This window comes from Centruroides vittatus, unplaced genomic scaffold, assembly GCF_030686945.1.
Source record: "Centruroides vittatus isolate TY-2023 unplaced genomic scaffold, ASM3068694v2 contig_7, whole genome shotgun sequence".
Taxonomy (NCBI): Eukaryota; Metazoa; Arthropoda; class Arachnida; order Scorpiones; family Buthidae; genus Centruroides; species Centruroides vittatus.
The window spans coordinates 58020-83654 of NW_027122442.1; the positions used below are offsets into that span (position 1 = coordinate 58020).

General features: G+C 29.8%; 1 protein-coding gene across 1 annotated transcript in view; it reads right to left on the minus strand.

The window, feature by feature from the left end:
• Positions 1 to 223: 223 nt before the first annotated feature.
• pn (exopolyphosphatase prune) overlaps positions 224 to 25635 on the minus strand; it is a 47529-nt gene continuing 22117 nt past the window's right edge. The window contains exons 3-10 of the mRNA XM_067276544.1: positions 24444 to 24590; positions 16384 to 16517; positions 16202 to 16311; positions 12735 to 12890; positions 12505 to 12599; positions 10593 to 10751; positions 9917 to 10082; positions 224 to 1218 (exon numbers count right to left, since the gene is read on the minus strand). Of these exons, the coding sequence (XP_067132645.1) occupies positions 488 to 1218; positions 9917 to 10082; positions 10593 to 10751; positions 12505 to 12599; positions 12735 to 12890; positions 16202 to 16311; positions 16384 to 16517; positions 24444 to 24590 (1698 nt within the window). The 3' untranslated portion in view covers positions 224 to 487. The remainder of the gene's footprint in view (positions 1219 to 9916; positions 10083 to 10592; positions 10752 to 12504; positions 12600 to 12734; positions 12891 to 16201; positions 16312 to 16383; positions 16518 to 24443; positions 24591 to 25635) is intronic.

Sequence of the window (25635 nt, forward strand, 5' to 3'; positions counted from 1 at the left end):
TATTTAGGTTATAGACAAAAATTTAATAAATAAGTAAGAATATGCCAACTTTATTATGCAGTTAAATTAGCAAAAAGTAAGTTGAAATTTTATAATAGGGGAATTATAATTTATATTTACACGTAACTTGAATGCAGTTAAAAGTTGATTAACTGGATAAACATAAAAATTTTCAATTTTTCCTGACCAAATAAAATAATTAAACAAATATATAATTTCAGTGTATCACAAATATTTTTAAAAGATAATAAATCAATTTTAAAAACAGATATCACAAATATTGAGTTAAAATTTATGTTAAAGTAACTTATATATTGTAGCAGCATAACAAATAGATTATTTTTGCACTGCTATATAATGTGAAAAATTTAAATTTTTCCCCAAACCAAATATAAGTTTATATTACAATAAAAGAAACTGATATCCTTTTTGAATATTTACAATTTACAAATTGAAATCTTTTTTTTTTATCAAAACTGATTATAAATCAATGATCGATTATTTCAGTTTTATCCAACTGAGTCATTGTGATAACAGGAATTAATGGGGAATTCTGACCTAACGATAATTTACACTCTTGTCCGTCCTGCAAGCTTTCGTTATCTATGCTTGTTTTTTCTGTACATTTTACCTCGGAAGATTTGTCGTTAACTGTTTTATCGGCTTGAGTTTCGTACGCGTCTTCGAACGATGTCAAAAATTCGTCCCCTCCGACCAGGGATGCTTTCTTTTTCTTTACTTTCTCAATCAGACTGTCGGAATCCATGGCCAAAATCTGTTGCGGCACATAAGATTCGAAACTGCTATCCGAAAAACTGTTCTTGGGAGTAAAAGGAATTGCCCTTATGCTTGAAACATCTGTATCTTTATCATAACCTCTGAGCTTTCCTCTTTTGTGTTCAATTTTTTCAATCATTTCACGACTGTTGAAACTTGGAAGACTTTCTGTTTGTTTGACTAGAGAATCGTCTAAATCAAAAGAATCTTCAACAAAACTATTCTGTGGAGTGTAGGGACAAGAATTTTGAGCCGACGAACTCTGAGAACTCAATGGTTCGCCAGATACACCTAGTCGACCAATTAGATTTGTAGAACCAGATCCGTATCTTGGACTGCCTAGGTTGCTGTCTGCATTTTCTGCACTTAGAGGATCAAAATCACTTAAATCATCAGAATTTTCAATATTTCCAACTTGACACAAAGGATACGATACAAACACTGAAAATAACAAGATAACTGATAAACTTAATAACTTTTAAAAATAATTATTTAAATAATATTTACTGCAAATCTAAAATGCATAAAATTTTATACTACTGGTAAACTAGTACTTTCTAATAAAAAAAAAAATCAGTAAATTTGTAATCCTTAATCACATAGGGAGGAGAGGCTGATAGCTTTTGCCAGCTGTAAGTTATGCTGTGTGAAATGAGGTTTAAAAAAATTTATCACTGGATCTCCAGGTATTTATCATTATGGGACCATAACACATTAAAACATTTGATTAAGTACTCCACACAGTGGGCTTTAGCCCTGCAAAATAATGATATTGAGATCAAGTACAGCAAAGGAAAGGAACACAGTAATCTTGGCAAAGCAACTGAAGGCACTGATCCTTGGTGGGGAGTGGCAGCCAAAAAATTTGGCTGACAATGAGCTTCATATTTGATGCTTATTTCCTGTGGACAATTACTCAAATCAACCTAACAGTAGTTTGCTGCATAACTTGGAACAGTGGGGAATGACAGACACAACTAAACTATTCATCTAAGAAGAAAAAACACTAGAACAAACTAACTTTTTTTTCAAAGCCCACCAGTGTCTGAATGGATAAAATCACTGAACACTGATAGGCTGGAAAAGTGGTTTTCCAGATTTTTAGTTAGGTGCAAACCTATACCATCTATCTTTCATGTGTGTAACACCTAAATGGGGCCATAGAAAAATCCTTCCAGGAAATTTGTGTGTTGAGTTGTCTTCCTTATTCATTTTGAAACCATCATTTTGTTATATGAATATATTCATTTCTGAATTTGCAATCATAAAAATTATATGATTCCAAACAATTTTTGTAAATTTTCTTTTATTATCTTATTCCTGTGGGCAGTAAGAGGGCCTTTATCAGGCTTGGCCCAATTCCACTATTGGATGACCCAAATACCCAACAGACTACCCCTTAAAAATCCTTGGAGTTTTTTTACTCATCTAGATTTGATCCAGATGGATCAAAAACTCCAAGAATTTGCTGATTTAAGTTGTCATTCTTACTGCTCTGAAAATCCCTGGTCCCCAGAGCAACAAGAATGATGACTTATGGTAAGTGCACACTTGGCAAATGGACAGAGCAATCAACACAAATGAAGGAAAAATCCACATGCATTATAAGTTATAGACATGTGGGTGGATTGAGAGGATGGAGAAAATCCATCTTACATTCTCAAGGAGGCAACATTTATGTCATCCATCCCAAACTGACAAGAGTATTAACCAAGGTGTACAGCTGTTAAAACCTCTTGAAACTCCACTCATTAACAAGAATTTCCTTTTTTTTTTTTTTTCCTTGAGAATACTGTCCATTTCTGCTCATTTCTTTTACTATAGCAGATGCAATTTTAATTTCCCTAGTACAAAACTACAAACAATTACTTAATTTACAGCATTCTCTTCTAATAAGAAGCAGCTCACTACAACTTGTATGTTACGCAAACCAAAAAAATCTGGATTGGTCGAATCTGGACCAACAGCGGATATTGAACAAACCGATGAGTTTAAATGAGCACTGGACCTACTAAAAAACATTATTCAACAGCCATAAATTATTCATGTATGTTACGCAAACCAAAAAAGTGCCTTGTCTGAATACTTTTTCTTTCTTTCACTTTACGTTTTGCTCAATCTACCACTACAATCTTACCAAGTGGGTGCAAACTGATACAATTGCAATGGTAAATATGAAAATCTTGGCCAATTTTTGGTATATGTTATGATATTCCACGTGTGTACACACAATAATACACACACACACACACACACGTGTCCTTTGTCCCAAAAGTTTCTGGACTGAGCTTCTTCTTCAAATGAAACCTAGTTGGTTGCAGGCACAGCCTACTAGGTTTCATTTGAAGAAGAGGCTCAGTCCAGTTTTTCAAAATAGTCTTCTTGTGCAATGATACAATGGTTCCAATACTATTGGTCTTCAAAGCAGTTCTGAAATTTCTCTTCCATAATGAAATTGAATTGTATGTACCCAGTCCATCATTGGATATTGTCAATATTGTCAAAATAGCTACCTTTCATGAACTATTTCAGATGGTGGAATAAAAAAGTTATAGCGGATAGGTCAGGTGAGTGTGCACTATTTTCCAGCCAAAGACCTTATACTGCCTTACCAATTGTATTTATATGGCAGTATGAGGTCTCACATTACCATTCTTTCCAGTGATGCCTACTTCGTGATAAAGTTTAGGGAAATGGCAGCAAACATTCCATAGTACAGTAGACCCCCCTATAACACGACGAAGAAATTGCAATCGTGTTCGTATAACACGCTAAGAGAGACTCGTATAACATGGTAAAACGTAATCACCGACTCATGCCGCAACAGGATTGGTCGAATCTGGACCAATAGCGGATATTGAACAAACCGATGAGTTTAAACGAGCACTGGACCTACTAAAAAACATTTAATATTCAACAGCCATAAAAATTATATTTTTATTAATGATGTCTCCAAAGTTAAGTTATTTTTCTGCGAAAAATTTGCTGATCAGGAAACACGCGTTCGCCGTTCGATAAGCCACTCTGCGACAAAAACAAGCTTAAGCAATGGCGTCGTCGAATGGTCTGCACTCGGTAAGTAATCCTACAATCTTTTGTTTATAGCATAGTTTATATGGATCATTCCCAAAAGTTACACATGATTTGGAAATGTTGAGTCAAATTAGTCTAGAATTGATTGAAAGGTTTTCTTCCATAAAATTAAACAGCCGTAGCCCCTAAACTGCACACGTGCCAGGCTGTGATTGGCTCATGTATTTAAGTGACTCGTATAATGCGGATTCATATAACATGGAACGTATCTACTGTGTTATAGGGGGTCTACTGTAGTTGCCTTAGAACATTGATGCAGACATGTAGATTAAAAGTCTGGCACTGGGGAATAAATTCCTTATGCATGATAACCTGCATATCAAGTAATTCAATCAACATAATCTTTGTCTTTTGATGACTACCTGAGTTTTCTTCAATGGCAGTGATCCAAGGCTTTTCCACTTGGAATTTTTTTGTTTATTTCGCATATTATTTTGGTAGCATCAGGTTTCATCTACTGCAGCAATGTAGTGTAATAGCAAGGAGTTATCATGGGCAGTTTCTAGATCAGTGCAAATCTGGACATGTTCAACTTCTTTGTATGTCTGTGAAGCATTGTAAAATATGGTATGGTCTAAAGGAGTGTGCTGCTTCAAACAATTCCTGAGAAAATCACTCAGTCTGGAAACTTTTGGGACAAAGGCTGCATATAACTTAGCAATTTTTATGGATAAATAAAAACCACTATTTTTTAATCAAACAAATACTGAAGATATAGAAAATAATTATATACAGTCATGCCCTGATATCCAAATTCATGCTATAACAAATGATGTTCTTTAGCAGATTTTACAATATTTAAATCAAATAATCCCAGTATTACAAATTTATTTGAAGTGCATTTATAAAATTTTAAGAGTTACACTAGCTGAGAATGGAATCATTCCTTACTTCCTACTTTTACGTGTCTTCATTTGTTTCAGTGGCATTGTGTTTCAGTTCTACTGAGTTGTACAGTTTACTGATTATCATAAAATTTCAATGAAATCTTCCAACCTCATTCTTAACAGTTCATTTTAATTAGAGATGAATAAAAACAGATTTTTATATAAATTATTATGTAACTTGAATAACATTAATGATATGGCATCAATCAAATTCTTTTTTCTTTTTACTCAATGTTTCTTTTCACTCCTTAGGTGGCAGTGAAAGGCAACACTTTCTCTTTGCAAAAAATGTTTATTAGGTATCTAGGCCTTATATTGTGCCCATTGCAGAACTTATAAAGAAAGAAAACAGAGCTTTTACAAAAATCTGTTCACTTGTTAAAAACTCTTTCATTTGACTTTCCTACTGTTATATATGAGAGAGGAAGAGTATGGCAATTGGTCAAAAAATGGCCCCCATTATTTTTACATTTTTGCACTCTGGATCTGTTCATATATTTCCTCTACCTCTTCATCTGAATGAGAGCTGGTAGGCATATATACTTGGATGAGTACCGGATCTTTTAGTTCTTCTTCAATTCTGTCATTTATGTAATCAACTTTAATTATCCAGGATGCAAATTCTCTTCTCAATGCACTCTATTAGTTGCTTTCCTTTCACCTGAAAAGTAAAGCTTGATATCATTACTCACTAAGTATCCAGAATCTTCTCATCTCACTTCACTTAGACCTACTATGTATAATTTATTTTCATCTCATTCTTCAGATTTCCCAGCCTTCCTTAAAGTCCTCATGTTCCAAGTTCCAATTCTCAAGGATCTCTGTGGAGGTTCCACAGGTTGTCAGCTTGTGGAACCCCCTTCTTCCCTACCAAGCCAGGTGTTGCAGTTACAGAGAACAGCATTGAGGTTGCAACAATTTATATTTCTACTTGTGCTCATCTTACTAGGGAGGTTGTTACGGTAGTAATAAAGCATAGTAGTTTCCCTATTGCTTTCTATGCTCCCTCCTTGTGTTAAATCATAACAAGTTAAAGTTTTTACTCTGTTAATTAAAATTTACAAAACTTTATAAATCTGTTGGATCATTAATATTATTGGTTTCAATTTTTTGATTGTTCGAAAAGCAGGTCCCAACATATTAGATTCAGATAATAGGGTATGACTGTATTTTAATACGAATTTTCTAAATATAAGATTACCTTATAGCTAAAAATTTTTGAGATTACATAATAAATTTATAGATATTTATGAAAAAATAATCTATGAATATTAGAATGTTAATAAAAAGCACACAATATATAATGAATATTAGCAGTCGAATGAAAGATATAGATTATATCATCATCATAAAGATAAACAGTAAATTTTATTCAATAGGTATAATGGTTATATGTATTTTTTGAAAATCAATTTAGATACTTTTATAATAATTTAGTTATTATCACAAAAAGTTCTTAATTAAAAAATATTTAAATATCTGTATATAAAAATTGTAATCTAATACACAATTTATAATGTTTAATTTTTGTCTCATTACATTAATTAAAAATTGCAAATCATAAATATAATATTTAATGTTATTTTACTTTAACAAATGTATTTGAAATCCATTTATATATTATATAAACTGATCATAACTTATATCATTCACTAAATTTTTTTTCTTTGAATTGTTTAATATTGATCATTAAATATGCTGTATGATAAAAAAATTTAAAATAGGATAAATTTAAAGTCCATATTTAATTTTCCAGTATACTGATTGATTTTTCCTAATTTATTTTAGAATTTCAGCAATCTTTACAATAATTTAAATAAACAAATTTATTGCTCATTGTTTTCTAAAAAAATAATTTATATTAATTTGGTTTGTGAGAAAAATATATAATAATAATTTTTGATTTTGACAATATAGAATTCCATTATTGCTATGCCATCAACATTGATTTTCAAATGAAAATAATGTTTGATTAAGAATGTTGTTATCAAAATTCTATGATGATTAATATACAGGTGGTTTTTATATAAAAAGAAACAAATAAAAAAAACCGGAAATCAACAATTTAAAATTATAAATTTATTTCACTTTTTAATATCTTTAATCAATCAATCAATCAATTATTTAATGTGAGACAATAGCACATTACAGGCCATATGGCAAGCCAAAATTATATCCTTTACAGGTAGGTCCATGCTTTACCTTTGGGGTCAATTGGTATGGATGTCACCGTTAAAGTATTTAGGGCAGTTATTTCATAGAATACCTAGTTATTCCATGGAATAACTGATCGTGTCCGTTAAAGTGTGTAATATGTTATTAATTTGAGACTTTAACTAGTTATTCTATGAAATAACTAGGTATTCTATAAATTAACTAATGATAGACAATTAAAATGAAAAAGAAGCAATTTATCTAATTTATGCAGCATATAAATGGTATTTATGGAAACGTACCATAAAATCATTTGTTACAACAAGGATTACTAAAATGGCACTTGGAATTACAAAGAACATTATTTTTAAAACAAAAACATTTTTTGTTGACACACTGGGTTTTACACAAACATTTTTTAAATCCCTGACCAGTACCTAAACTTTGAGCTGTAGCAACCGACCGGAGCGATATTTCTACATCCGGTACTTCTTCGATTTTAATTAATTTTTGTTCGCAGACACTGAACTGGGATCGGGAATATAATTGTTTTATGTGGCCGTTTCTTGTGCCCAGTTGGAAAAATCCTTCTTCGGTTATTTTTATGATGATAGCTAAAATAGATTTGGCATCACCTTTTCCTCTGTCAACTTCAGGCACTGGGATACGGACGGTAAACCCCACAAAGGCTTCAGAATGAGATTTATCCGACATTAATTTCATCTTTTTCGCTTGAATTTCTAAACATTTTTTAGACTTTTCTCTTTCTCTTTGAACATTAAGTTCATTAAAACACAATCTGCAGATTTTGTGCTCAACTTCATCTTCTGAAACATAATCTTCCGAACATGATATATGGACAGGCTCCATACATTTGAAGCAAACTATATCTTCACTGCATTCTTTTAAACAGACAACACATACTTTCGTAATGGGATTATTTAATACTGTTTGTTCAACTACTTTTTCATTATCAGGTTGAGAAGAAACATTCATTGCAGTCAAAGTATTTTGTAATTGATCTTCGTCGACCAACGAATTAAGTGCTTCCTTCGGAATGGCAGTTGTTGACAGTCCAACTCTAGCTGCGCAACCAAACATAGCCTCGTAGGGGGACCTTTTAATGCCAGAATGGAACGCTCTGTTCTTCATAAACTGGATAAATTTTAACCCGTTACTCCACGAAGTTGACTGGTTGTCTTGCATCCAAGTCGTCAACATATTTTCTATGTCCTGATTGGCTCTCTCAACACTGCCTTGGCTTTGGCTATGTCTTGGTTTGCCATGCACGATCTTAAGCTATGGCCAAGTTACTTTTAAGTCATCAATAAGTTTGTTACAAAATTCTCTTCCATTGTCCGACTGCAATATACATGGGGCTCCAAACAACAGGAATATATCAAGCAACTGTCCTGCAACTTCTTCTGCTCTCTTTGTTTGAAGAGGTCTTAAAACCACGAACTTTGTAAGGTGATCTTGATAAACTAAAATAAATTTATAGTTTCCATCAGGTTGTGATTGAAAATCTATGAGGTCAACCTGACATCTTGAATTCATATGTGAAAAAATCATGGGCTTAACAACACCACCTTTTCTGCCCACTTTGCATTTTTGTTGACAAGATTCACAAAAATTCAGGAAAATCTTAATATCATTTTGCGTAATATTTTTGTAACAACAATTAAGTTCTTTTATCATTCAGTCTCTACCACCGTGCCCAATAGATAAATGAGTTTCGTACAAAATGTCAAACAAAGAATCACTTGAGCAATAAAACATTACATCTGGTGTTGCATTTGTTACTGGGACTATTAATTTTTCTACTCCTTGAACTTCAAGGACATTGTAATGTTGAAGTAACCAATAATCACGTGGCACTTTCTTATCTGATGTTTTAGATTTCTTTACATCAGCTATTAAACTTAATAATTTTTCACGGGTGAGCAAAGCACTGTTCTCTTTCACATCACGCTGATTTAGTAAAGATTCAAACTTTTCTTTCATTGCAGCTTTTTTTACGTTATCACTTAAAAAATTGATTGTTCAAGGCAATTTAAGGGCTTAAAAATAATTGCACTTTAACATAAGCAAACTAAATTAACGTAATAACAAATGACTAAATTATAAAACTTAAAAAAATAAATGTATCTCAATACCTGACACGTGGAAACAGTATTTGACGAACAGCAGCCGGCACTGTACGTGCAAGCAATCAATTAACTGGAATAAACTGGCGCCAACACGCTAAACAAGTTCTCTTCCTATGGCCTGGAATAGTTCATAAATGCAGTAGGGGTGGAAGGTAAATGTATTTGTCGTGCAAGATATATGATATAGATTATTTTACACTTTAACGGGCTGCAGATCGTTATTCTAAGAAATAACTAGTTAAACCATGAAATACAAGAGAGTTTTACACTTTAACGGACAGGATCAGTTATTCCATGGAATAACTAGGTATTCTATGAAATAACGGATTTCATACTTTAACGGTAACATGGACACAAGATGGAGAATGATGTTACTTGTTCTTCCCACAATAAATTATGAAAGCTGAATTGGGTATAAATTCAAAGCAACATAGCGCTAGAGTGATACCTTACTGCGTTACTAGTCAACTTAAATGATTCTTGAAATTGATTTAAATTTGATTTAGAATATTAAATTCCAGTCATATAATTGATTTATAATCTATATATCTTTCATGTACTGTTATATTTAATCAATAAATGCATTATTTTTCAATTTATTAGCAAGTTTAGTTGTTCTTTTTTCCTTCATGCAATCTACTTACTTTACAATTACAGATAATATAAAAAAATCAATCCATAATTAATATATAGACAAGTATAATAATAGTTGAATGATAATAGATGTTGAATCACGCAGAAATGTTTTCTGTGAAAGAAATATTTAATTATGAAAAAAAATTAAACTAATGAAAAATGTTTTTAATTATAAATAACCATTTAATTAAAATTTACTATAAATTAATTTAAGCTTACATGAAGAGGACACTGAAGCTATCTGATGTTGAAGAAATCTATTCAAAATAGGTAAAATAAATTTTCTTGATGCAGAGGAATTTTTTTGATTGAATAAAGGAAAAGGAAATTCCAATTCTTCTAATTCAAGATTAGGATCATCATAATTTTTCAAAAATTCTATAATCTAAAGTTAAATGAAAAATAATTAGCTATTTTATGTAATAATTGAATTAAATCTTTGTGTGTGATTGAAAAAAGAAATCAGATATTTATAAAATGTAACATTAATAAAATTGTTAAGAACAACTGTTTCCAAATCGTAGGAAAAAGTTGATAAAAGTTTTTGATAGTTCTTGTTCTTCAGATGAAAAATGAAACTTGTTTTGTTGCAATACTCTAAATTAAGACTGAATGTATGCAGTTTGTAAAGGTCTCTTTTATTTTCATCTTCAATCAATTATCAGAAAAGTATAGATATGATAGTTAAAAACACAAGTTACATAGCTGCGAATTAAATCTATTCTATTAATTAGTGAAAATGTATGTTGTCTGCATAAAAAGTCTTGTTCTTTTTTAGAATACTGCAACTGAAATAATCATTAAAACATGCTATCTTGTACTATTTACATAATAAAGGACGACATATTTCTATAACAGAATCTTAATAATAATAATAATTAAAATGTATTCTTACCTGTTGTTGTAAATCAGAGAGAGGAGAATAAATACCAATATCTCTCTTGATTTCTGTTTCAGTTTTAATATTAATACCCATCATGACAACTGCATTATATTGAAATTTTGAGCAAAAATGATTCACAGTTGATTCAATATTTTCAGATGTCTTTACAGACTATAAACAAACTATTTTGTTACTGTTTTGTTTTTATTAATAATAATAAATTAATAATTAAAATTAATTTTCATAACAAAAATAATAGTTTAACTGGGCAACTGGGCACAATATTCAAAAATGAGAAAAAAAATTTAATTTGGTTTCCATAATTAAGCATTTTTCCCACTCTCATTTTAATTTTCATTTTATTTTATTATAAAATTTAAAATATTTGTTTCTAAAGAATAAAAAAAACTTAATAAATTTCAGAAATTATCAAAATGGAAGATTATTGTTCATCCTCACAACTGATTTCATAGAAACCAAATTTTTGAAATTTAATAATATATATTTTATATTATTAAATGTTTTGTTACAAAGGATTAGAAAGAATTTAAACATTTGTTTTTAATTATTACAAAGTTACAGGCCCAAAGATGATTAATTTGTCTTATCACTAATTTCAGTCAGCACATGTAGCAAAACTATATTATTTCAAAATTCAAGGGGCCAAAAAAAAAACAACTTCAAATCATCTGAACATTTTTCAAATCAAATTTTTTTTGTAATTCTCAAATAAAATTATGATATTATCTTACATAATTTTGCCTGTTTGGTTACAAATGCATTAATATTACAAACTATTAGTAATTTAAGCTATTTTACAAAAACTGTCAGTTAGCATGTGCTTAAGAAAACATAACCAAATTACATTCAAAGCAAGACCCAAAAATAATGTATGAAAGAAGCTTAAGTGCTTCAATAAGAATTACCCATAAATTTCACATAGAAGACCAATGGCTAGCTAGTTCTTTGAAGAATTCACTATCTTGAGTTCAAGATTATGAAAATCACATGATCTGATGAAAACAAGCTCTATTAATGGCTAAAGCTATCAATTCACATTCTATTGTGAATATGCATATGTATTTAATCGACTTTGGACTTATTGAAACAATAGATTTTTGCAAAAAATATCCAAAATAATTAAAATCCCAAATAGATTTCTTCCATAAAAATAAAAATATTCTCTCTTCATTGGCAATGTCCAAGAAATTATTCTACAAATTCATTAATAATATAACACTAAATAGTATACAGGGTGTCCAAAAGTCTCCATACAGTGACACAAATCAAGCCCACTAGTGGCCAAAGAAATAAAACCATTGAACACTCTTTTGGGACACCCTGTATATATATATAAAATTATAATAAAACACTAAATAATATATATATTATACAGATACACATATAATTATATCTGTAACTGTTATCATCCTTAATATGAATATGTAAAGAGAGAGATCAGATCAAAGTACTTGAAAAAAATTTATAAAATTCTGAAGAAAGCAATACCAAAACCTGTCACTTCTAAAATTTGAATGAAAAAGGAGTCATAAGAGAGATGAATTTTTTGTATATGATATCAACAAGTTACACATTACTGATTTGTAGATAGTAAGAGCATATAAAACTAAATAATATATATGAATGTAAAAATTTGACAAAGGGCATTGAAAAGTTTTACTTTACGTGAAAAAAACTGATTAGCATAATTTACCCATTTATTAAAAAAATTAATTAAATTTCCATAATTCCATGTGCATGATAAAAATACATTAAATTATTTATTAAAACTGCAAACGATTATTAAATTAATAACAAAATTCATTTAAGTTAATCACTCAGTCTTAATATATTAAAAAAAAAAAAACCAATTAAAGAGCTATTCTATAACACAAAATAAATCATTTTATGCATTTATTTTTACCTGTAATAGCATAGGAAGAGAAGAAATAGCTATGTTTATTGTATTATTAGAAATCACCTTGAGATCTTTCCGAAGTAATTCATCAAATGTAAGATCTATAATTTTTACAACAAATAGTTTTTAGAATTAATATTTTTATAGCTTTTAATTTTAAAAATATATGATATGTGATTTTATGAATGGATTAAAAATGTTCAGATTCTGAATTAGCAAATTATAAAATTAATTACCTGAGACATCAAATTTTGCTTTTTTTATTTCTTGAAATATTTCTTCTTTATTTACATCTTTAAGTAGTGATTCCAATTTTGAAGCTATTTCCATATCTTTACTTGTAACTCTTTTTGCATTTTCATTTAAACAAACAGTGTCAAATATAATAGTACCTAAATATATAAAAGTAGTGTAAGAATTAATCAAAGAAAAACTTTTAATTTTACTAAATAACAATTTAACTATTGATATTGCTATATTTAGTATTCAACATATTTAAGATGATATGAAATGAATTACAATTAAAAGCATAATAAAAGTATGAAAATTCAATAATTAAAATTTAATTTTTAATTGATAATTTAGGAATATATAGAGAATAGATCAGCTTGCATTCAAAATTTGAACTCATAATTAGTAATATATCTTCCCAATATAGTGAATTATTTTTTTAAATGTCAAGCCAAAAAGTGATCACAAAGCAAGTACTAAAAATAATTATTTTGATCATCAAAACCTTTAACTAAGATTAAGTTTTGCTGCTTTAAATTCTGAACTTACTTGCAATTGAGGATTACATAATGGCACAACCAGAAAATGAATACATAATTTGAAAAACTGCATAATTTTGTAATAATGTAACAGTATATTCTCATAACTAATTTTCACTGATAAAGATCTACATTTTTTTGTAAATGATATTCTTTTTACTACACATTAGTTATCTTTTCAAAAAAATATTTTCAATATATTTGGTGTTCAGAAAGTTCATAGTGATTTTTTATAGCTGGCAGTTCATACTGACTGACATGAAAATTATTAGAATTGTATAAACCAATGAATATTAGAAAATGACATGTCTGTTACAAGAAAACTGTTAAGATTATTCAAATATTGTTTAATTTGTCTCATTGTAAAAATGGATGTGAACAATGTGCATTTTCAACACTTGTTTCTTCTCTTCTATTATAAAGGCAGAAATGAAACAAATAGCAAAAGAAATATGTGATGTTTATGGTGGGAATGCTGTAGCAGAATCAACTGTTGAAAAGTGGTTTGCTAAATTTAAAGTGATGTAAAGCCTTGAAAATGCTTCCCACTCAGGAAGACCTCTTATTATTGAAGAGGATCAGATCAAAACATTATGGGATGAAAACCTTTATTACACAACTTGAGAGATGGCAGATATAGTGAAGTCATCAAACAGTACTGTATTTCAACATCTAAAGAAGCTTGGATACATGAATCGTTATGACATTTGGAAACCTCACGACTTAACGGAAAAGAACTTACTGGATTGCATCTCCATTTGTGATTCTTATGAAAAACGAATTAAAAATGACCATTTTCTGAAGCATTTAGTGACACGTGATGAAAAGTAGATTGATTATAACATCATCAGCCAAAAATGATCATGGGGCAAGAAAAATGAACCATCATTGAAAACTCCAAAGGCTAGTCTTTATCCAAAGAAGGTCATGCTCACCTTCTGGTGGGATTGGGAAGGAATTCTGTACTATGAGCTGCTTCCACAGAATAAATTGTTTTATTCTGATAAGTATTGTTCCCAACTGGATAAACTGAACATGGCAATTAAAGAAAAACATCCAAAACTGGCCAATAGAAAAGGCACTCTGTTTCATCAAGATAATGCCAGATTGCACATGTCCTTACAAACATGCCAAAAATTATTGGAACTAGGCTGGGATGTTTTACCCCACCCTCCATACTCACCGGACTTTGCCCTGTTGGACTAGAGTTTGTTCCATTCTCTGCAGAATTCCCTTTGTGAAAAACCTTTGATACTTCAGAACGACGACGAGAATCAAGATGACCACAACAACTAGGAACAAGATCAAGACGACAATGATGAACAATAAAACACTCGACGAAAACGAGAAAGACAACAATGCTAACCATGACTTTGACAAAATGAAAACATCACAACTATAACGACGCCCACAACAACAAACACAAATGAACAAAACCACGAAAACCATGACAACTGAGAAAACGAAGATCAAGATATCAGATACAACAACCAAATGAGTAGAGTAACAATGACGATGACGACGACGTTACTAACTGGACCTACTTGTGTAAATAATGTACATAATGTAAATTGTAATGTGATTGTTGGCAAACCAGCCACTAACATAGTCAATTAACTATGTTATTTATGTAATTTCTATTTGTAATTGACTCCAATATACTTTAATTGTTTTCTTTTAATAAAAGCGAGGCAGACGCCCATGGGGTCCCTTGGGCTTAAGGTTGCTTATTTCACACTTTCCTTTCCTCCTTTATTTCCTCTTTCTCTAATTCTACTTTCTATTACTTCTTCCTTCCTTATCATACAGGGCAAAGTCTGTTGCTTACACAGACAGCCCTTCTTATCTTTAAATATAAATAAATAAATACTTTGGAAGCTTGCAAAAATCATGTGGAACAGTTTTTTGTGGGAAAAACTGAAAAATTCTATGAAGAGGGTATCTAAAAAGTGCTAGTATACCTTTGTTTGTATTTCTTTTGAAGAGGGTATCATGAAGCTCCTCTGTAGATGGCAACATGTCATTAAAAACAACAATACATACATAATAGAATAAAAATATATTTTTAGTTTTAAAACAGTTTCTTTTATTTCTCTTAAAAATCACTATGAACTTTCCAAACAAACCAATAACACTAATATTTTTGACATATAATATTGTACTTATTCTTTATTAACTACCTACTGACATTAAAATTTCCAAAATTTGCCCATTAAAATCCATAAATTAGAATCCATGTTTAAAGACAGTTCTTGAATCAAAGAAACTTTTTAATAATAAATGCTTAGATTTAAAACCAAAATCTTGATAAAAGCATTTTATCTTTACTCTGAGTCTAAATATGAATCTTTTAGTCATAATAAAATTTTTAAAATGTGAGAAATAAGTCTATGCACTTTGAAGAGATGAAAGTTCTTAAATCTTGTAAAATTAATTAATTAATAAAATTCACTTAACACCCAGAAAATAACTCCAAGTGGCATAAGTGCAAAAGTTATTTTCTTAATTTTATAAGTGTCATTGAATAGAATAAAGTATAAATTTTGTTTACAGTAGATAGCACATTAGCATGCATAATAAATACATTTGAATATTGTTTCTTTAAATATTATTTCATTTCATTCAACATCACTCTTGCATCTTTATCAATTTAGTCAACTGTTATAGTACTGCTTTAATAATAAGAATTCAAGACTAATAAATCTTATAAACATATAAGAAAGCACAACTGAATGAAGAATATATTAATATGCTTTATTAATGTATTGGTAATTTAATTATATTCAATCAACGAAATATGAAAATTACATATTTTAAAACAAATTATTAAAAAGTTAGAACAAAACTATTATATAACTTTTAATTTATTTAGTAAAACAAAAATTTATAAAATTTTTAAATTACAAAGCTGAAAATCAATTAATATCACTCACCATATAACAACATTGCTATTTGAGTATCTAAAATATCAGGAAGTTTTTCAAATACTTTTTCTGCTACTAACGTAGCACAAGACCCCACTAACTCAATAGTAACATCATATCTGAAAATAAATATTAGTATTTTTTAGAATAATGATAATTAAAAGTAAACAAACAAAATAAACTTTACTTACTTATCTTTAACAATATTTTCCTGTACATGATGATCAATTATTCTTATCACAGACATTTCTAAGAATGAATCACTTGGTGCCAAAACATTATGATCAACAAGGATAACAGAAAGATTACCATCATTATGAAGTCTCTAAAATATTTATAATTTAATCATAAATTTCAAAATTTCTTATTTTTAAAAAGTTTTCCTAGCATATAAAAAATATTATGTACTGGCTGATTTTATTTGAAGTACCACTATATGAAGCTATCAAGAGAGATATTTAGAAGTCCAAATGCAACCAAATCTGGTATAGTCACATTCAGCACATACTAAAACTCACGACTATAACACTTTGGTACTGCAACAAACATTTTATTTATTCAAGACACTCATGCTATATAGAAAACTTAGCAATGCAGAGGGCACCGTTCAATTTGATGATGCACTGCATTCTGATAATGATAAATAGTGTGTACTATTACTGACCAAAATTGATTCTCTGTGATGCTTCTCACTTGCATGTGATACCTCTTTCAAGGCTGCCAAATTTCCAATATGTTCTAAATAAACAACACATTTAATCTGCAATTTTGGTTATAGAAACATTTAAAATCTAGATTAAAAAGTGATCAAGCAGTAGGAAATGCATGATTAATCATTCTGTTATCTGTGAAATGTTGCAGAAACTGTTGTATGCAAGCATTCAATATGTGTACAGACTCCATCTTGCATAAAAATGTTCAACTCCAGACATTGTTGCCATTACGGCTGGGATATGACAAAAGTGTTGATCATCTCTCATTCTCTCTGGGCTATCACAGGCCCATTGGGACTAGTTTCTTCAAAGCAAAATTTCCAAGGATAAATATGGCTATGAATTCAGACCTAACTATATTTTAGATTCGTGCAATGTAATTCTCTGGAAAACATGAGGATTTTCCATAACCCAAATGCAGTAGTAACAGATGCTTACTGTTCCATCAAAGTAAAAGTGTGCCTCTTTGTTTCCCAGATGTGTCATGGCTATGAAAGTTTCCTTCCATAGCCATGACACATCCATTTCCATTCTGGAAAATAATGTCAATTCAAATTCAGATCAGTCAGGTTTTCCTGTCAGTGATAAGCAACTTCTGGTTGTGGCTGGTCTTATATGGATAACAATGTGCCAACTTTCTCAATATCATCCAAACTTGCCATAAGATACACCTAACTGCCACAACACTTGACCTTGCAAAATTGTTCATTGATTGTTCAACAACAGCTGTGAATTAGTAGGTTTGCACCTCAACCATGCTGAACTCCCAGACACCCAGTTTCCTCAAATAGCATCATCTTTCTCCTGCAAGTTTGTAGAGTCAATGGTCCACATAGGGAATTTCACTGTCATAAAAAATTTACAAAGTTGCATCACTGCCATTGTTTTGATGGCCATCATAGTTGATATAAAATGACATTCAAGTCACGATCACTTTTATACCCAGAACTTGGCTGTAACATGTGTGCTTATGCAAAGGAAATTGCTAGCAGCACCAAAAGTGCAATAGTGATGAGTTTTGGCACTATTTTTACAGAAATGTCTTCCACATGGCTTGAAATGTTACCATACCAGATTTGAATGCATTTAGACTACTAAACAGTTCTCTAGACAGTATTTAATAGCAGTATTCTAATTATGATCACCCAGTATATATACATACTGACATCTGTGGGCTCCCAAGTTTTCTCCGAGCCCAGGAAATAGTCTCAGCTTCAAAAGTATTATAAAAAGTGAAAATAGTCTTATTTTTGTAAACTGGCTTGAGTTTTGGAATGGAATTATAATAATGTAATTTATACTTTCATATAAAAAAAAGGCACTAAACAACTTAGTTACAAAAGATTGTTATTGTATTGATAATCATTAAAAAACAATTTCTGGTATTTCTTTATGTTTTACTAAATATATTTAACAAATTTTACATCAAAGGAAATATGAATTAGGCATCAATTTACAGAAAAGAAAACTTTCTGTAGATTTTTTTTGTACGTATGAAATAAATTAATAACCAATCAATTAATTATTGGCTTTAATCATTACTGTAACTTTTTGAAACATGGAGTCAATTAGCTTGTGGTGTAAGTCAGGAAGAATTTTATGAAACTATACTTTAAAGCTAGGAACACATGGATGGATGTTTTTACACAAAGTTTAGGCATGGAATTCTGCACAGAAGTCAGAAGAAGGGTCATTGAGAAGGAAAGTTTCCTGGGCCCAGAGAATTTTTGAGAGGATTTTTCCCTGGGCCCAGAGAAAACTTAAGAGCCATAGCAGTTACTATCTCTATTAATTAATGTTATTTTTCTAACAAAAACAATATATTTAAGAATGCATTTTATTAATAAAGAAACATTCTACATATTTCATTTGCTAAAAAAATGGCACAAGGGACCCTGCTAAGGCAAAAAAGGGACCTATTCTACTCCTGCTTGACAGCCCTGGTCAGAAGGACTGGGTCAGTTCAGGAGCTACAATCATGGAAGATAAAAGATTCTGGAAGAAACCAGATTCTGTGCTGATATTTTTACTGCTTGTGTATTTACTCTCATTCACTCCCATGTGTTGTCATGATCCCTGCTGAAATATCTTGATGCCAAAATAATTCTCTGTGAATTCTCTATCCACCAATGCTTCCAGTCTCATATGCATACATCTAACTAATCTAGCACACTAGGGATTAAGTATTAGAAAAGTATTATTGAACACTGTTTTATAAAAAATGAAGGCGTATATTTAATAAAAACTATAAAGCTATTGTGATTATAAATAAATCATTGATTTAAAAAATAAAAATAATACAAGTAGTTTAAATTCACTTTATATCTGCTGATTATTCTAATCTTTATAATCAGCCTTAAGATTATAAAGATCTAAGTAAATGATACACATAAGGCGTGTTCAAAAGTTTCAGGAATAAGTCAAAAAAGCAAAACATGTTAGGATATAGACATTTAATGTTTTGAAATAATCATCTTGAGTTTCAATATACTTTCTCCAATTCAGAAAACATTAAAAAAAATCAGCTTCTTTCAGATTGAAAAATTTTCTTCTATTTATCTTGTATGTGTACTATTGACTCAAACTGTTTTCCTTTTAAAGCTTTTTTTCAACTCTAGATAAAGGAATCATCATTAAAAACTAGATCAAGGGAATACAGTAGTTACAGAAGAACAACAATTCCATATTTTTCCAAATAAGTAATGATTGTAATAATTGTCTGTGACCTAACATTGTTGTAATAGAGTATTCAATTTTTCTGTCACCATTTTTCACTCATTTCAAGTGAACTGCTTCACATAATCACTAGTCCCGGATTTATCCAAGAATCTGAGGAGAGTTCCGAAAATAATACATTTTGCTTATAACTGATGAAAATGAACTTTTTACATTTTTTGAACCAAAATCAGCAAAAATGCTTGATTTATTGGATTTTCTTGCAATTTTTTAAAATACATTCATAATTTTTGGAAAAATACTGTCATGTATGTGGTCTTTGATGCCACTGTAGGAACCAAGAAAAAAACCATTTCAGATTTCAAAACAAAAGCAGAGACACCTTCAATGTCATTTTGTAAACAATGTTGTCAGGTTGAATTACTTTATGCCACATTCAGGTTTGTTTTAATTGACAAAAATAAAAATTATTAGCGTCTTGGCTATCTTTTGAGCTAATTTAATTTTATTCAGTAACTTTTTGGCTACTTTTTAATAAATTATTGGTGACAGTGTGAAGTGCAGAAGTGTGCTCAGCCTTGAGATTTTATATTTGGCTACAGACTAGGAAATTTAATGGATAAGCATAAAAGTTCTGTCTCTCAACTTCTACTGAAATGGGTGAGAGAAGCAAAGTCAGCCAAGAGAGACTTCACAGTGGATGGCTCAAGTGTTCTGCAAGGTATGTCAAAATGCATTTGCATGCATAAAGAAATCACATTTTGAGGATCATGTGCATTCTGCAAGACATGTGCAAGCAGCACATCAACAGGATCAAACATCCCAGATGCTGCTCACAAAAAGAAAATTTCAGGATCAAAGAAATATTCTTACATACAGCAAAGATCTTAATAGGATGTAATATAGAATTGCATAAACTGAAGCATCCCTTGCTCAGGAAGTACTTAAGCCCTGGTCACACTGTGATTTCCAGCAACTGCAACCGCAACAAGCGCGAGTCACGTGTGTCTTCTCGTAGTCACACATTGTTCGTTCACTTTTCAACTCGGAACACATGACCCTATAATAAACCAATAAAATTACAGTAGCTTGTTTTTGTCTACTTTTGTGAGTTTACCAACATTTTATGTTCTACTTCAGAGTATTTACGGAATTTTAGCTACTTTTCTTATTAAAATAGCAAGCAGTTCCTTTTCTGGAATGAATAAAAGAAAAAAGGTGATAATTTTGTTAGAGCTGGTGAGAATATATGAAGAGAAAAATAAGAAAAAACGTTCATGCTGGTTAAAACTTGGAAAAATGAAAATCAACTGGCTAAACAATCGTGCTTTCACCAGCTGATGAATGAATTAAGGCTTTCGGATGCCAAAGGTTATAGGGGATATATCCGTATGAATATAATTTATACTTATATATAATTTAGGCAAAATGTTTCGTAGTTTGGCATACCAATTTAGAGTGGCCCATAATTTGATATCAGTCATTATCCTAGAAGTTTTGGATGCTGTTTATCAATCTTATAAAAGTCAATATTTGAGGGTAAGTGTTGTTTAGAGGAAAGCTTGAATGATTTAATTCATTTATAATCGATATATTTTTTTCTTTTATATAAGCATTTATTTTATTCAATTGTATATTATTAAAAGTAATCAAACTTTTTAAAATAAATCTAACAATAACTTTTATAAATTCAGATTTGATTTTGATTTATATCAAATATAGCATTTAATTGTACTGAAACTGAGTTAATACCAATGTTATAATCAAGATATGTTGACAAATATACAACACAAAGTATGATGTGGCACAAAGATGTTTTTTGATTGGATGCGCATTTACAACTATTGCGAGTAGAGCAACCTTTTTGTTTCTAGTTGCAGTTGCAGTTGAGCCTGTTTTCGAGGGGAGATTACTAGTTAACTGGAACAGCCGTCGTGGTTGCAATCACCTGCGTGGCTGGAAATCGCATAGTGTGACCTAGGCTTTAGAAAAATACACAAAGCAAAATCTAGATGAAACTATAGATGCATATGGACAATATGTTGCTTTAATAGTAATACGAAAACTTGACAGAAAAGACTGCGCTAAAATTTATCATTTTTTGTAAATTTCTGGAGAGGATGAATGCAGACACGATAGTAAGTTTTGTTCAGGAAAGTTTAATGTTGTTGTATAATTAAAGTTCTCATCATGCTTACAGATGGAACAACCTTCTGTAAGCATGAAAAGAACTTTTTATATAATCTTATTCATGTAACCTGCCTGAATCATGCTTTACAACTGGCCGAACAAGTTTGTTTACATTTTAAAGATGTAAAATTCCTCATTTGTTCCAGCAACAAACTATTTGCAAAGACACCAATGCGAACTACTACGCATCATGAGCGTCTGCCAGATACTCCTTTGCCATAGTCACAATATGGGGCACATGGATAAAAGCAGCAGTATTCTAAGCAAACCATTTACTTGACTTTCAAAATTGTATCAATGAACTGGATGAATCAGAAAGCACTTTCGTTGTGGATGTTAAGGAAGCTTTGGAGAATCCACAATTAATCGCTTCTCTACTTTACATCTCTGCCCATTTGTTAAATTTTCCAGATATCATTGAAGTATTAGAAGCAAGAGGGTTGTCATCTGAAGAATCTCTAAAAATTTTTCAAACAGCGGAGGATTCTATACAAAATCTTTCTGGTTTATGTGGAGACGAGACAAACTTTGCATGAAGCTGGCAGCACTTTTGGAGAAGTGGTTTTCTGTGGTTCATCAAGTTAATAGCTGTCTAGTTGGAGATCCCTGAGGATGTTGGACTTGCCAATGTACCTTTGCTGAATTACTATCCTTTGAGTACAGTTGAGGCCGAGAGAAGTTTTTCATTGTATAAAAATGTTCTCACTGACTATCCACACAGTCTGACAGAAGAAAATATTAATATGTACATGGTCATATTCAAACAGTTGTATACTGCATTAATTAATAAACAGATAACAAAAGAAAATTTGATAATTTTGTTTTATTTTTATGATTATTTTTGTTCTGAGAATAAATCTGAAAATGTGATCTTTTTGATCTGATTTTTAATCCGAAACTCCACTTTTATCAATCCAAAAAATCTGGGGCTTAACAATCACAATAAAATGTTAGATAAATATAGTGATTATTTGTTGGCCTTCAGAAACAAATTCATAATTAACAATTTTCTTTAAGGCAACAAAGGCATCTACTAAGTTGATCACTGGTTATGGATTTGTTGATCATTTATGACATATATAAAATCTTGCTTTTGATAGAGCTTTCTCCAAACACCTTGTTTTATTGTGATATAAATTTACTGCATATTTTTTGTTCTTCTAAACCTTTCATGACAAATTTTGAAAAAGTTTTGCTACTTCATTCTTTTTTATAAAAATAAGAAAACATGCGGTAATATATCTCGTGAGTGCATGAAACTAAATGTGTGAATTACAAAAAAATTATACATCTGATATTTTTTTATTTTACATGCCATTTTTGGAACTTTTTAAACACACCTTGTATAATATGCATTTCAAATCATTTCATTAATCAATTGTTAATTGTTGTTGTTTCACTATTTCATTATGTACTCACTGTTGAATATATTCTCAAAATCTTTAATGAAATATTTCATTCATGTGTCTCTGTTGGATTAATAAAATATTTTAATTTCTTTATAAATACAGTAGAACCCAGATTATCCAAGGTAATGTGGACAAATGGTACCTTGGATAACTAATAACTCAGATACTATGGATGGCTACAACTTTTATGAATTAAAATTATGAATATAAAAAATTTATATGGTATCCTTTTGAATCTATTTTTATACCTTAGAAAATTTAATCATATACATATACAAGCATCCCAAAATCTGATATACAAGTAATATGCTAAGTGATACCAGATTAAATTAGGCTACTTCTCCACATTTATTTTTAATTAATTTCTAAATAATAATAAATTTGATAATTAAAAATAATTGTGGATAAGTAACCCAATTTAATTTGGTAGTCATTTGGCATTTGATCACATATAACAACAACAATTTTTATAACAGTTATTACACAGTTAACATATGTACAATAGTTTTAAGAATAAAAATGTCTATTATAATTACACTTGAACATGAATGATTTGTCTCACATTGAAGTTAAATGATAAAAGATAACAGAAAGAAAGCATTTTGTAATACATGTTATCATTTTAAACTTTCTTTTATGAATTACTGTGTAAAAAAGTAGTGCATTCACTTGCAGGTTTACCTCAGATGATCAGGGTTCCCTATAAACAGTAATCCAATTAAAGAATTAAATACCTAGTCTGAAAAAATGACTAAAAAAATTTATGTTTAATAACAATTACATGTAGAAGTATTGTCCTCTTGTAAATGTTTTAAATTTAATATTCTGAACTAATAGACTCATCCTCATTAATTCTAAAGGATTTTACTGCAGTGGGAAATGTTCACTTCTTCTTCTTTCTCTTATTACTAAGAAAAATGCTCATTATGAAACTTATTCAAAGAATAAAGAAGCAAACTTGTCTGTATCTTCATTCTGCTGAAGAAGTTTTCACATTTAAAAAAGTTATCCAGAACTGATGAAGATAAGTTTGATCAGAACATAGAGATTAATTTGAAAGATGTGACTGCAACTGTTTAGCATAATCACTGGATTGATTAAAAATTTATAATGAGTCAATACACAAGTCAAAACATGGCAAGTTAAGAAGAATGAAATCAAAGAAAACATTTGCATATTTAGAAAACAAATTTAATAATAATTATAAATATATAAAATTTAATAGTTTAATATTTGATAAACTTTAAACTAAAGTTTATTTACCTCAAAATCAAATTCATCTTTGCATATTAATAAATCCAATGGGATGTTTAATTTTGTAAGAAAATAAGTAACTTCAGTTCTAATTCGAAGATCTTCTCTGGGAACATTGATAACTGGAAATACTATTATTCCAAAAGCCAAATTCAGCTGTTTTAAAATAAAAAATTGTAAAAAAAATAATAAATACAAAGAAAATAAACACTTTAAAAGTTTTAATTTAGAATTAAATTCAATTGTCATCTTTTGTAAACTCTTATCAAAATGCATGAGAAATTAACATGAAGCTTTCTTCTAAAAGTCAGATATCAAATTTTAAATATTTTTGAAATTCTTCTTTCCATTATCAGAATTTCCTAAATAAAATTAATATGAAATATATACTTTTACTAACAGATTTGTATCAAAAAGGGTAAAAATAATTTTTATATACTGTACATTAACAGAAAATTTAATTAGAGATTTCTAAAAGAAAGACTTCATTTTAAAATTTTTTTAAAATTTAGATAAAAAGAAATAAAAATACATGTATCAATTTTTATTTCTTGTAAATAGTCAATAAATGATTTACTAAAATAAATAATTTTAATTATTGAATTGTTGATAGTTATTTGTATTGTTTTGGTTTGTTTAATTACACTGTTCATCAAAAAGTTAAGAAACAGATGTAAATTTTGAAGTAATTCAAAAAAATAATAATAATGCGTCCATGAACAAGCAATTATTTATTGTGACATTGTCACAATGTTCTCAATCTTTTGCCCCTGTATATCATACTTTTCCTGTTAGCAGTAGAACTGTGCCAGTAATCTCTAACTCTGATCAGGGAAAACTTTTAAATTGAAATAACTTGACTTTTGGTGCAAACCAGAAGTTTATATATAGTTAATCGGTGCCTCCTGTCCCTAAGCTTTCCATATCTGATCTTGACTTTCATCTATCTAACTCCATTCTCAAGATTAAGGAAAGACAGACAACAACAGTGAGAATTTATAGGTCTACAATTTTTTCAAATTGCAGCCTAATTACATTGGAAGGTTGTGATATAATAAAATATGTTAATTTGAAAGAGTCCAAAAATTTTTGATCTGTAAGGCTAAATATCTGCATCCATATTTTCCAGTATAATAAGTCCTGTTAATATATAAAAAGTACTAGTATACAAAATAAATTTTAAATTAAGATAGAAAGGACA